Source organism: Nesoenas mayeri, assembly GCF_963082525.1.
Source record: "Nesoenas mayeri genome assembly, chromosome: 3".
Classification (NCBI taxonomy): domain Eukaryota; kingdom Metazoa; phylum Chordata; class Aves; order Columbiformes; family Columbidae; genus Nesoenas; species Nesoenas mayeri.
In genome coordinates this window covers 572226-586279 of record NC_137544.1, presented here as the reverse complement: position 1 = coordinate 586279, position 14054 = coordinate 572226, and the positions used below count along the sequence as shown (strand labels likewise).

At 57.8% G+C, this 14054-nt stretch overlaps 1 protein-coding gene across 4 annotated transcripts in view; it reads right to left on the bottom strand.

The window, feature by feature from the left end:
- Positions 1-212: 212 nt before the first annotated feature.
- The window catches only part of ASXL2 (ASXL transcriptional regulator 2), a 100547-nt gene continuing 86705 nt past the window's right edge, over positions 213-14054 (bottom strand). For 3 of the 4 annotated variants that reach the window (XM_080343076.1, XM_080343078.1, XM_080343077.1), the window contains 4 exons: positions 12378-12474; positions 11059-11164; positions 8571-9294; positions 4307-6881 (listed from right to left, as the gene is read on the bottom strand). In XM_080343076.1, the coding sequence (XP_080199202.1) occupies positions 4572-6881; positions 8571-9294; positions 11059-11164; positions 12378-12474 (3237 nt within the window). In that variant the 3' untranslated portion in view covers positions 4307-4571. Of the gene's footprint in view, positions 1292-4306; positions 6882-8570; positions 9295-11058; positions 11165-12377; positions 12475-14054 lie in introns of those variants that run through there. The other variant, XR_013922035.1, reaches the window with a different exon arrangement.

The window sequence follows — 14054 nt, the reverse complement described above, 5'->3', positions numbered from 1 at the left end:
AGCTGCCGAACCCCCCCGCAGCGCCTGCCCGGCCCCGGCGCCGCCTCCTCCGCCCCCTTCACGCTTAAACATCACGACGTGCTCAATCCAACAGCTCAAATACTTTTTAATACATTGAAAATGTAAAATAAAGAATATATGAAGTACATACAGTATATATATACAGATTTCAAATACTTAAAATTCTTATGTAAAATATGATTTTTCTATATTATTTGTGTAAAAATACATTTTAAAATGGTGTCGACTCGATTTTTCTGTACATACCCTCTATTCCAATTTAGATCCCTTTTAAAAAGGCAAAAGACAGACAGAGGTTCAGTATCGTCTAAACTGAGTTTTCAGGCCGGTTGGCGGAATAAGAAAAGCGCGTAGGAAACAGTCTCGGATTTCTTCCTGTTGAGAATTCCCGTTGTTATTGCATGAGTGGAAAAACTGACGCTCTTCGGTTCTCCTGTAATACAAGTGTCCTTGGCCTTGCTGAGAAGCGCACGCCCCGCTACCCTGTTCATCGACTTCACAAACCAGCCTTTGCCCGTTTCTTTTTTACAGTTACTAAAATATATATTACTTAAAATATATTACTGTAAGCTCTTAAAATTGATCTTCAGTTATATCAAATGTATAGCGTTAAAAAAAATACAAACAAATACAATTCTGGCTATTGATGTCCCGGGGGCCGCCGTAGGGGCCGAGGGCGACGCCGGCGCTGCCGGGACCGGCGGCTCCGCAGCGCCACGCGGTAGTTACACAGCCGCCGTGCTCTTCGGCGGCGCAATCGCCACGCGTGGCTTCGGCGCCGGAGCCTCCGCGGGTCACACTGACCACGGGTCACACTGACCACGGGTCACACCGACCATGGGCTGGAGCCTCCGCGGGTCACACCGACCACGGGTCACACCGACCCCCTGGGACCGTCCTGGCGCGGGTGACTCAGCCAGAACCCGCTGCTGGCTCCCACGCCCAGCACAAGGAGGCAGCAGCACAAGGAGGCAGCAGCACAAGGAGGCAGCAGCACAAGGAGGCAGCAGCACAAGGAGCCGGCAGCACAAGGAGCCAGCTCCCCGAGCAGCGCGGCTGCCGAGCACCCTGGTCCGTGAGCCAAGAAGGGACATCGAGATGTGACACTAAACTCCTCCCCACGGCTCCCAATCCACGTCCACAGCTCAGCGCGTTTGTCGAGCCGTGTTCGCGCCCCCATCAGCAACCTGAACGGGGCATTTGTGCGCTGGAACATCCAACTCCATCGAGCTGTATTTCTAGTTCTCACGCTGCGAGACTTGGATGTGGCCTGAGAGGGAAAATTTCAATCCCAGTATCTTTTCTTACTCAAGTCACTTTTACCGCCACAAACATTGTTTGACATTAGACTTTGAGAAGGTTTTCCCTTAGATTTTATGTCAGTATTTACTATAGTGCTATTAAAATACTACCTGGGGAAGCAAAGTCTGCAGTTCTGAGCCATGTCGCGCCATCCCTTGGTGTGCGAGCGCGGGGTTTACGTGCCGCAGGACGGCGATGCGGGAGGAGCGGAGCTGCAGCGGCTCAATTTCCCCTCAAACCCGACCCGACCTCACCTGTAAGTGCTTATTACACCAACCCCGTTATTTCTAACGATTTCCTCATGACTTAATGCCCCCTTGCGAACCTGTGGAGGTGGTTCCATCAGGCTGCACCCAGTGGCTCAAAGCATTTGTGAAAACCAAAGACATGCAGTTAAAAGAATTTATTGTCTTAAAAAGGAACAGAACAAAAGTAGCCCAAGAAAAGTGCTGATCCGCTGAAGATCCCTAAGGCACTGAGCAGGCTGAGAGCGCCGTCACTGCGCAAGGTGCGTGCGTGGGCCCACGCGGGGCCGGAGCCACCGTGGTCCCCTCGCGGTGGGACAGTGACGGCTGTGTGATGGAGCGGCTGAGGGACCTGGGGTCACTGGGGAACAGAGCTGAGGGGAGACCTTCTGATCTCTGACCTGCCTGAAAGGAGCTCGGAGCCAGGGGGGTCGGGCTCTGCTCCCCAGGAACAAGCACCAGGAGCAGAGGAAACGGCCTCAAGTTGCACCAGGGGAGGTTGAGGTTGGGTGTGGGAACAATTTCTGCCCCAAAGGGCTGTGGGGCATTGGAACAGGCTGCCCAGGGCAGTGCTGGAGTCACCAGCCCTGGAGGGCTGGACAGACGGACATGAGGTTCTCAGGACATGGGCAGGGACAGGGTGGGTTATGGTTGGACTCCATGACCTTGAAGATCTTTTCCAAGCAAAATGATTCTATGATTCTACGATCTTCTCTTTCCCCCTTTAATGCCGCCTTGTCAGGCAAGACAAATGACAGCGACCAAAGCCGAGGTGTGAACAGAACTGACCCAACTGTGCCAGCGAAGCCGCTTCGCTCTCAGCTCAGGCAAGAACAACTTTTCCAGTTCAGTTTATATCAATCTCAAATAGGGGATCCGAGATGGGGGAATGCGTCTGGGGACGGCGCTGCTGACCCCCTCCGTGCCCGGGCACGGGCTGAGCTGGCACGGGACAGACCCTGTTCCCAGCACCACGCAGCTCCGCAGGGAAACCGGGGTCATTCGGTCTGGGGTTTGGGGTGTTTTTTTGAGATTTCAGTTACAGATTGAAAAAAAAGGACTTTCTTTCTAATCCTTAAATGTCCTTAAATGCTCCGTGCCACCGGCTGGCTGAGCAGAGATGCAGAATTAGAAAGCGGGGGTCACTGCTCCCCCATCAATTCACCACGAGCACAACAGACCAGGACGTGTGGCGGCTCTGGCCGACTGAGCCGCTCGCGCTGCCGGGAGGACCCGCGCTCGCCGGACGGGGACGGAAATGGAAACGTGCTGGGATTAACTCAGCTCTTCTCTTTACCGTTACCCGCTCCTGGCACACCTCCCTCCAGCGGCCGTGCCGGGGCCAGCGGCAGCGCGGGCGGCTCCGGTGTCAGCGGCAGTGCGGGCGGCTCCGGCGAGGGGACAAGGCTGTGGCACAGCCCGCGGCAGAGAGGAGGAAAGGCTGAGGAGCGCAAACCGCTGTCCCACCTCTCCTCTTAATATTGCTTCATTTTAAAAAGGCCTTTGGATTAAAAGTGAATTCAGTGCTTTTCCATCAAAAAGACACAGATCAGTCACCTGACCGGGATGCGACAACGCGGGGCTGGAGGGGACCGGCGACCCTCGTGTTGTTTCGGAAGAGAAACGACACCCAGAGCCTCGGTGAGACACGGACACGCCGCAGCACAGCAAACCGCAGCTCGGCGCTTCCCTGGCCAGCCTGCGGCCGCTCCTCCCGCGGGAACGGAACCGCTTTGGAACGGCTTTAATTCTGATTAATCAAAGGGGACGATGTGTGAGCAGGGACAGCGAGGGCGAGCGTCACGCTCTGTGTCCCGCCGCGGGCGCGGTGCAGCCCCGCAGCTCGGTGAGCGCCGCCCACGCTGCGCCAGCCCGCCTGGTACCTGGACACAGCGAGACCCGCTGAGGGCTGACGGGGAGGCCCAACAGACACGCGTCCTCCTGTCCCTGCACTTCATCAAACACAAACCTACAGAAATGAGAGGCCTGACTGCCGGGGCTGGCGGGGCACAGGAACCGTCCCAAGAGCAGCGCGACCACGGGTGACAGCTCTGCCCATCGCCGCCGCCACGTGCGGTGACAGCTCTGCCCGTCACTGCCACCACGTGTGGTGACAGCTCTGCCCATCGCCGCCACCACGTGCGGTGACAGCTCTGCCCATCACCACCACCACGTGTGGTGACAGCGAGGGGTCAGCGCTTCCCAGCTCACTGGAAACGCATCCAACAGGAGGTTCCTGCTGGTCCAACAATCCGGAAACGCAACGCAGCTCAGCACGTGTGCGACCTCTGCTTTAAACGTATCTGGGATTACTGGTATCGGGTACCGGCTTGGTTTAGTGATTTAAATTCTGGAATCCTATGGTTAGTACAGGTGCCTTTTTCAGTATTCACCAGTAGCAAACGGGGACACCGGGTCAGTGCCGTGACCCGAGAGGACAGGGCACGCACACCAGAGCACCAGCCAATATTGCACAGCCCGGTCACAGCCCAGCGGCCGTGCCGGGCAAGGCTGGGACGACGGTAATGCCTTCCAATGGGAAACGTTTCAGCCCCCGGGGGCTCCGTGCTGTGCCAGCGCTCAGCACAGACACCTCAGCTCTCGATTACCCCGTTCTCTTCGTGCAGAGAAGACAAAAGGCTGCGGTTTGAGCGGGGCTCGTCGCCGCCGGGCGCAGAGCTCAGCGCGTGCCGGGGAGCGGGCTGCGCTTCCGCGAACTACAACTCAAACACCAGCTCTCCTGAAAGACTGAAAAAATATCTTTAAACAAAATAATGTGACATATTTACAGAATTCCTTAAGTGCAAACTCTTGTCACAATTCACGCCGTTGAGCGCAGTTTAGACTCACTGTACAAGAAGGTGCTCTTTCTTTAATGAAAGAAGGACTCTACTCTCTATTCCTGATTCAGTAACGTGTCTCTTGTGCAAGGCAGTAAATTTCCTGTTTCTTCCCAACGTAATTCCGAAAGCAAAGCCCAAAGCCACGCCGCGCTCCTCCCGGTTACCGCACGACGAGGCAGGACACGCAGAGCTTGGAGGGCCCGATGCAGTCATCATGGCAGAAGGCGCCGCAGCCCTTGCACATGATCATGGCTTTCAACCTGCAGTAACATTTGGAGGGGGGATCCTCGGCGCCGCCGTCCTCCGCGAAGGCCTGGCCGGGGATGGGCTGCCCGTGGCCGCCGGAGCCGGCGGGGATGGCGGTGACGGTGACGGAGAAGGACATGACGTTGGCCATGCTGCTGGCCAGCTGGTTGCAGTCGGCCAGCCCCGTCATGAGCGAGCCCTGGCTCACGTCCGGCCCGGTGGACACGTTGATGGTGCCGCTGTAACTGGGCGCCAGGAGCTGTGCCGCCGCGGTCCCCGGCAGCTTCGGCGGCTGCGCGGGGTCCGGGGGTGGGGCGGCAGCACCGAAACGCTCGGGGTTGCTCGGCGCTTTCCCCCGCATCGCCTGCGCCACTTGCTCCTGAGTGGCGTGAAGGAAATCCCGTGCCAGCGCGGTGCCGTCCAAGGCCTGCCCGTTCTCCCTGCCGGCCGCTGCTTGCTGAGGGGCCGCGTCCGTCGCCACCCCCTTTTTAGTGAGGGGGCTGTAATCCGGCGAACTTATGCTGCGTGATACCTGCTCTTTTTCACACTGGCCAGAGCGCTGGGGCTCCTCCTTTACACTGACCTGCTCCCGTTCGTCACCGGTGCTCTCGTCATCCTCCTCCCCTTCGTCGCTGCTGCCGTGGCCGCCCGGCCCCTCGCATTCCCCAAACTCTGCTTTTGGGCCGTCAGCGGGGCTGTTCAGACACACGCGGCTGTCGGGGTTCAGGAAGCCTCTCCGCAAACTCTCCGAGCCGCGGCCGTAGGTGGAGATGTTGAGCAGGTAATGCCCAGACATGGCGGGCTTGGACGTCCTCCTGCCCACGAACCCCAGCAGCAGCCTCTGGCTGGGGGAGCTGCTTTCCGCCGGGAAGCCCGCGCGAGGGAGGCTCAGCTGGGAGGGCTGAAGGACGGGCAACAAATTCTGCCTCTGCACCCTCTTGATGAGGGTTTGCAGGATCTGCTCCTGCGCGGCCTTGCTGAGCGCCTCGTGGCACGGGTGCTGGTCCGGACCCGGCTCCTTTCCCGGGGGCGGCGGAAAGGTCCGTGGAATGTGCGGCAGGGGCCTGTTCTGGCAGAAGAGCTTCCCGAGCTGCTGGGGGGGGAAACTCGATTGCCTGTCCCCGCCGTCGGCTCCAGCGCCGTTCCCGGCTGCACTGGGAGCACTGGGTGCTGCCGCTGCCCTTTTTTCTTCGTGAGAAGCTAGCGGGACGGTTTTCATCTCTGCTTTGGTGAGAGGCTTGGGCAGGATTTGCTCCAGAGGGACGTTCTTGCCTTGCAGAAGCTGCGTGACCAAAGGGTTGTTGGCAGGAATACTGGAGCTGTGTTTTGGGAGGGTCGCACTTGAGCTTGGACTTGTGTGAGTTTTAAGGCTTGGTGCTGCTGATGCAGTGTTGGAGGGTGGGACAGACGTGACCCCGGCCTGGGCTCCCGAGCTGGCGGGTGTTTGCGAGGACACCAGGGGCGACGGACATCTGCTTTTGGAGACATCTGAGCTGCTCCCTCCCACGGCCGCGGGTGCCACCTTGGTTACGTTGGTGGCGTTGGCCGTGGACGCCGCGACGCCGAGCGCTCCGTCCCTGAGGGCTGGTGGCCCGCAGCCCTGGCCCGGGGCACACGGGGCTTTCTCCGGCCCGTCCCCGCCACCAGCACGCGAGGAGCCTGGAGCCGCGTCCGCAGCCGCGCCGGGGGCGCTCCGCCCGGTTCTGCCCGCGTTCTCTAGCGCCGATGCGGAGGAGGGCGAGGAGCTGGTGCCTGCGGCAGCGGCGGAGGCTGCGGGCTGCAGCGCGGGGGTCTGCTGTAGTTGTGCTCTAGGACTGCGCGGGGCTGCCTGCTCTGCGGCCTGGGTCTCCACGTGGGTGGGAGTCCCTGCGCAGTGGGCAACAAACCTTCTCGAACCTCCCCCGCTTCCAGCTCCTGCCAGGTCCAGGGCTCTTCCTGCAGCCCCCGCCTGGCCGGCTCCCCCCGTGGCTGCGCTGCTCTTGTCTGCTCCGCCGCCCGGAGGGGCCCCCCCGCCGCCCGGCCCAGGCCCCGGCACAGCCCCCCCGGCCGAGGCGGCGGCGGCGGCGGCTGCTCGCTGGGCCCGGGCCTGCTGGGCCTTGGCCTTGATGTCGGCCAAGGTTCTGGCCCCTCTGCGGCCCGGACTGGTGAGCGAGAGCGGGAGTCGCGCCCTGGGAGAGACCTGGCCCGCGGGAAATGGCATCGGGGAGATCCTGGACACGGGGATCTGCAACAGAGGAGAAGAGCACAGCTGAGACGCGGCCAGCAACGCACGACTCCAGGATCTACGTGTCTACAGCTTAGCCCTAGAGAAACCCCTTGGAGACCCCCCGACCCCTGAGCCGGATCCCACAGCCGCGTGCGATCTCCCGCTGCCTCGCGCACCGCTGAACCCATGTCCCTCATTCCAAGCTCCATCCTTTATTCCTATGCCATTTATATCCTTTTCAACAGCCAACATTCTGCTCCTTTTGCATTGCTTTGCTCCCCCTGTGTGGTTGCACTTTCTCCTCAGTATCTTTATACAAATAATGCTAATCTATTCTCTGCAGGTAAAATGCCAATATTTTAGTCCTAAGCCACGTCCTCCTCTCCCCTCGTGGTTCGGTTCCCTCGCTGCACGTTTGTTCGCCCTGGAACGCAAGAGCTGAGAACTGGGCACTCGGGTTCGTGCTCCTCTGTCTCCACTGCCAAGAGGTGAGTCTGTTCTAAGGTCACATCAGTGTCCGTCTGTCCGCAACACCTGCTGCCCCCCGATTAACCAGGTCACTACTTGCTGGTTTCTGAGGAATGACAGGTCTTCTACCTTACAGGAGAAACTATTTTCAATCTCCCTTAAATTCACCCTATTATTAAATTAAATCCCATTTTTATGACACTGGAAGGTCAAACGTTCTTCCTGTATGGTGTTTCAGTTCTCTTTCATTGACAGTTTTCCCCCAGTTTTGTGTCACTAACAAATTTTATTAATGCTTTCCTCCCTTCATGCTGCACTTACTAACACAGTGACAATAATGAACTGTTCTTAAAACGACAGGTTTGTGCTCTTCCTAGTCTAAAAGAATCTTAATCAGAGAGATGAACTCCTAGGACGTACAGAAATAGAGGAATCCCGCAGTTTTCCATTGACAACTTGTGCCCCAAGCCAGGGAGCGGAACGTGAACCACAGCAAATTCTGGTAGAAAATCGCAGGCCTTATCCTGCAGAAATCAACCGCCCTGTCCGTCCGGCACACGTGGCTGTGCAAACCTGTTCAGCTCCGGCTCACGCGGTCACCGTCACCGCGCGGCGCCCCCTGCGCTCGTGCGACCTCCGCACCGCTTTCCGGGAGCCCGTAACGCCCGACTCGAGCGGCTCACTGTCCCTTTCCCCTCCTACCGAGCTCTGGCTAAGACTCAGCAGCTAAATGGAGACGTTCCCCACAAGAGCCTGCTATCCTGGCACCACGCTGCGTTCAGCTGTGGAAACCAGAACTGCGCTATTGCTACGTGGTCTTTTTTTGAACACAGGTAAATCATTTGGTTTGTGGGCCGGGCACAACAGAGGAAGCTGTGGGAGCGTTCCTCCCACCCCGTTTGCTCCGGCGCTGCTGGGGCCGCTGGCACGGCTGCACGGTTCTGCTATCCGCGGCTCTGCCGCTTCCAGCGAGAACTCCCTGTCGCACTCAGCCCGGGCTCCTGCACAGTCCTCTGAGCTTCCACCCACATCTTTTACCAGATGCACGTGTACAGGGGGACTTAGAGCCAGCGGCTTCCCCTTAGCAAACAGCTGAGCTTTTACACCTTGGCATCGAATATCCCCATCACTCTAATAAGCAGGTAAGGCAATTGCCAAGGTAAGCAGAGCTGAGAGCGCATTTCTGTGCGAGCACCGGCCGCACGGCCCCGCATCGGGGCACCTCTCCAGGTCTCTCACCTTGAGCGGGGGCACGCGTGGCCCGGCGGTGCCGGCGCCGGGAAAGGGCTGCGGCTGGCTGCGAAACGCCGGCGCCGGCTGGCAGCTCTCCGAGACACGCGCCTTCTTCTCAGGAGTGCTCAGAGCGTCCTCGCAGCTCTCTGCCTTCCTCTTAGGGGCCTCAACGCTGACCTCCATGTCCTCGCTGCCAGGGGGCGCCTTCTCCGGTGCTTCTGGACTTTTCACATTTGCTGCCGCTTCACCCGCGCCGGGGCTCTTTGGTTTGCTCGGAGCCGAAGCTGAGGTGCTGCCCGGCTCCATGGCTGGCGCTGCCTGGGCCGCCACGTGCCTTCTGTCTTCTTCTGCCTTCTGGCCACCGGCGGCCGGGGGCTTCTCTTGAATGGTTTCTCCTTGGACCTTCTCCTGCCCGGGGCCAGCGTGGCCGTTGGGCTTCGCTGTGCTCCCAGCCGGGGACCCCGAGGCGCCCGCGGCTCTGGCTGCTCTGGGCTGCGGGTCCTCCTCGCTCTCCTCTGCTGCTCCTCTGGTAGCTGCTGCTTCCTGAGCCGCCGGTGCTTTGGGCTCTGCGGGTGCAGCCGTCTCCTCGCGGGACGGTGCCGGTGCCGGTGCTGGTGCCGGTGCGGCCGTTGTGCATTTTGGCTGCTCAGCTGCGGGATGCTCGGGCTCCAGCTCGGCAGGGCTGGTGTTTGCTGTCAGTCTCTTGGACTCCTCGGGACTTAGTCCAGAACTGTCAATAAAACCAGAATTTTTATTTTGTAAAACATTATTGCAAAAAACATCCTGTCTTTATGAGAACTGAGAGGGGGTTCTATGTACCACACCCAAACAAAATGTCTCACACACCTAATTCTACACCATGATCTTTGAAAACCTTCCATGCTGTTAGTACCTCCACATGAAACACAATTTAATAGTGAAGTTTAAAACAAACTAAATGAGATACATGGAGCACAGGTTCGCTCCAGTCCTCCGACCGGACACGGATTTCCCAGGTTGCAAACCACGCAAATTGGGCCAACAGTCAATATTCCCTTTAGGAGCCACCAGGACGTGTCTGTGCAACATGGACGCCCCGCACAGCCAGCACTGGGACACGTGCGGACAGGGTGACACGTGCAGACAGGGAGACCAACAAGCGTCCCCAGGAACACCGAGAGGTGTCCTCAGGAACACGGCTGGTGCCGGAACCGCCGCGGGCCCTGAGCTCAGCGCCCACGCTGCTGCCGTCCGGAGCAGGGCCCGTGTTACCATCTTGATTTGGGAAAGAAAAGAACAAGCTGCGAATCTAATTCCCAGAGTGACGTCTGCTGTAGGACCGACATCACCCACCCCTCTTAACCTATTATCAAATCTGCTTTTTTGCACAAACATGAACGTGACGAAGCCAGACTGATGAACCTACAGGACTGATTTCTACCAGACAAGCTCTTAGGAGCCAGAGAGAACTGAAGTTCTGTGTTGTACATGTCACCCCAATGCTGTCCTGTTGTCCCCTGTGCCCCTAAAGCTTCAGGCCTGTGGCTGTCACCTTGCAGCTGCCACCAGCGAGCGCCAGGTGTTCCCATGCTGGTTTCAGCGCTGGGAGAAGCAGGTGAGGTACCAAGCACAGCTCGAGTAACGCCTGCAGGGCCCTGTGCTCCGGCCCCGTGTCCCTTCGTGCGGCACCGCAGCTCCACACACACACACATATACACACACATACATACACACACACGTGTACACACACACACACGCACGCGTACACATCCCCCACAGCAGCCAGAGCCCCAGCTGTCAGACCACGGAATGATAAAACCAGGGCCTGAAACAGTCCAAATGCTTGAGAGAGTGAAAACATCACAGCTGAAAGGGAGTGAAATGGGCTGAGAGCCCAAGGACGAGCGGAGCAGTTAAGCATCAGGACGCAGGGTAACCAAGTCCCTATTAGTTATTTATATGCGTCCGTTCAAGTTTCTTAGTATATATATTTGCACAGAAACCTGAACTCCTCTGCGGAGCGGGATGGGAAAATGTTGAAGCACAAAGGAAAGAGCCGAATGAGAGGCTGGCAGACGTGGGAGCTCAACCCAGGCTGCGTCTGACGGAAGCTGCGGGAAGCGCAGGAGATTTCCGGCAGCAGGTGATGGCCGCAAGGGACAGGACGACAGGCTCGGGCAGCACAGCCCTTGTCTCTGGAACCCCGACACCCGGAGAACGCCCAGAGCGTCTCCAGGTGTCACAGCACGGGGTGGAGGAGGCGCGGATGGAAATCTAAAGGATGCTCTCACCGGAGGGAACCAGCGCTGCCCGTCCCGGGGAAAGGGTTAGAAACCCCGACAGCGAACACATCGCTCTGATGGGATCCCTCGGCGCCTTCTCGGCTCCGTGGCAGCGGGATGGAGCCAGAGACCTGCGCCAGCTCGCCGGACTGGGGAGGAGGAGTTTCTGGAGGGGCAGCACACGACAGACGCAGCGCCAGCTACGTCTGCACAGGCAATGCTGGCAGTCTCACCTCTGACCGTAGTAGCTCTCGAAGAAATGCTCCTTCCACAGCTCCACCTTCTTTTCCTTTTCTATTTCTTGCCGTATTCTCAGCTGCATTTCTGGTGTGAACTCACCTGCAAAAGGCAGCAAAGGATATCTTCAAAACTATGGATAAAAGCACAGGAGCCCTCAGGCTTGTGCTGTCTGCCCCGAGTCCCCTGCGCAGCGGGTGACACCGCGGCGCTGCCCGCGGGACTCGGTGTTTCTCCCGAGCCGCAGGAGCTGCTGTGCCACCCGCTCCTTGTGCTGCATGGGCAACAGCTCCATGTGTGACTGTCACAAACCACAGAACTGGGCTGGCTGGAAAACACCTTTGATCACCGAGTCCACCTGTTAACCTTGCACTGTCACAGGTCCCTTCCCCGTCAGTGTCCACTCTGGTGTCAACAGATGCTTTCTGTGAAATAGCGCTTATTAAATGAATACAAATCTGCGCTCAGGACATACACCGTAGGTGTGCATGCACTATGCGAGTGTCATTTCCCAAAGGAGCTGAAGATATTACTAAAAAAAGGGTAAAAAAAACATAGAATCATTTTGTTTGGAAAAGCCCCTCAAGACCATGGAGTCCACCCGCTCCCCAGCCTGTCCGTGCCCCATGGCCTGGGAACCTCATCCCGTCTGTCCAGCCCTCCTTCCTGCTAAGAGGCATTCACGAGATAGCACCAACTGATGGTGGTCAAAAGCAGGAGCGGTGTTAACAGCAGAGCAGCTGTGACTGAGCACAGACACCCGGCACCCACCCACCAGAAGGGTGAGCGCTCCACAGCAGGAGGGTTTGCTGTGGAAAAGCCACTGAGTCAATCACCAGGGCACGGGGAAATGGCAATTCCTTCTTCCAGTGACTCCTGAAGGGCAGATGAACAAGAACACGTGCCCAGGTGACTTGGCTGGTGACAGAGTGTGTTACTCTGGGAACAGAGTTTCTCTCCTGAGCTCAGCAGTGGGCTATATTGAGCTACCCCGACTTGAGAACAACAGCTTTCCTGCCATTTCAGCAGGATCTAAGTGCATTTTTCCTTCTTTTCTCATGTCTTCCAGAGACTTGCTCGTTTTTCCACATGTTAAGTTCAAAAGACAATTCCTTACTGCAGCCCTCTCTGTGTTCACGGGATTACATAGTTGTAAATGGCGTTTAATCTCACGGCCGTACTGACTGCCGCTGGCCTCGCCAGTAACTCACTGCAGCGCTCCAACCTGCGCACCAAGTCTCGTTTACGCGTTCCCCGAGCACTGAGCAGCCACATGCTCCCCAGTGGTTTGCTCCACTGTCTGGGGCAGTGTTACCTTCTGACAGCCTCTCCTTCCAGCCCTGCGCGGCCGACGTGAAGAACTCGTTGTTGAGCGCGGAGCCGTTCAGCTTCATCAGACCATCCGCCCCGACCTGCAACACGCGGCAAAGAGAAAGGCATTAACGGGCTGGAAAGATCAATGTCACACGTTGTCACATGGGATCTGAAAATGAGCCAGAGTCCTGACATAGCCACAAATCCCTCTGGGATCTGCCTTTAACCCACTCAGAAGAAAATAAACAGCCTTGTTAAGCCTGTGCTTAAGCCAAGTCTGGGATCCAGGAGGCCATGGTGAGTTTTCCTCATCAGAGAATCGGAGAATCATTTTGGTTGGAAAAGACCTTTAAGATCATCAAGACCAACCGTTAACCTCACGCTGCCACCACCACCACTGCCCCATGTCCTGAGAACCTCATCTAAACACCTTTTAAACCCCTCCAGGGCTGGTGACTCCAGCACTGCCCTGGGCAGCCTGTTCCACACCCCACAGCCCTTTGGGAAGATGTTATTCCTGGTACTCAGCCCAATTCTCCAGCGAGAGCAGCGGCCGGCCCGCGTGACGAGGGGAGCTCAGGGAACGGCACCGCACGGGCTCGGAAAGCTGCAAAGCAACGGCGAGACATCACCTGAGCCGCCAGCCGGAGCAGAGCAGTCGGGAAAAGCACGTGAAGGAAAAGGAAGGACAGAAAAGGGCATAGAAAAGTAACTTGGAAATGTCTATGGCCATATTCGCGCCCGATTCAGGACAAACGAAGCTCAACATCCATTTTGTCTTCAAGCGCTGGTTCACCAAAGGGCGCTCAAGCTGCAGAGTTGGGCACAAGCGAGAAAGCGTGCGGCCCAGAGCGGAACGCAGCGTGGGGGAAGTGATAACCAGCGATAAAACACGGATGAGGTTTGCTGCGCTCTTTATCTCTTTATCCCGCAGAAGTCGATGTGGAATTTCACGACCAGAAACACAAACACCCGCGTATCATTTGAAAGTCACAAAAATGTGCAGTGGGCAAAACTTCTGTGCTTCATTTCAGCCATAAATAATAAATCTGAACAAATAAGCAAAGTGCAGCTGCTCAGACGCAGGATACACCCGATTCCACGGGGACATCGGCACAGCCAATGCTCAGCGGTGCCGGCTTTGTAAGAGAAACAGCACGGCTCTTCCCGAGGCAGCATTTGTCCGGCAGTAACCCAAGTGGTGGAAGCACCTCGCAGGAGGTTTGTCAGGTGAGGTTACCGAGGGGTCTCTAGGGTTAGGTGAGGAGCGGCCGCTATGGGGACATACAAAACCAGAGATTTCTTCTTTAGTCCAAATCTCTATTGATGGGCTACAGGGCGCAGAACCCACCGCTCATCGGTGCTGCCCGCTCCCTGGGCCAGGGGCAGAACCGGGGACAGAACCGGGGACAGAACTGCCGCAGAGTGCAGGGACAGAACTGGGGACAGAAGCAGCACAGGGTGTTGGGGACAGAACTGGAATCAGAACCGAGGACACAACCAGGGACAGAACCAGGGACAGAACCGGGGACAGAACCGGGGACAGAGCGGGGACAGAAGCAGCGCAGGGCGCAGGTCCGGCAGAGCCGCCGCAGCAGCAGCAGCAGCGGTGCCAGCTCAGGTCAGTCGGTGCCCAGCACAGCCCAGAACGGGGCCTTTCCCAGCCAGCACGCCCAAC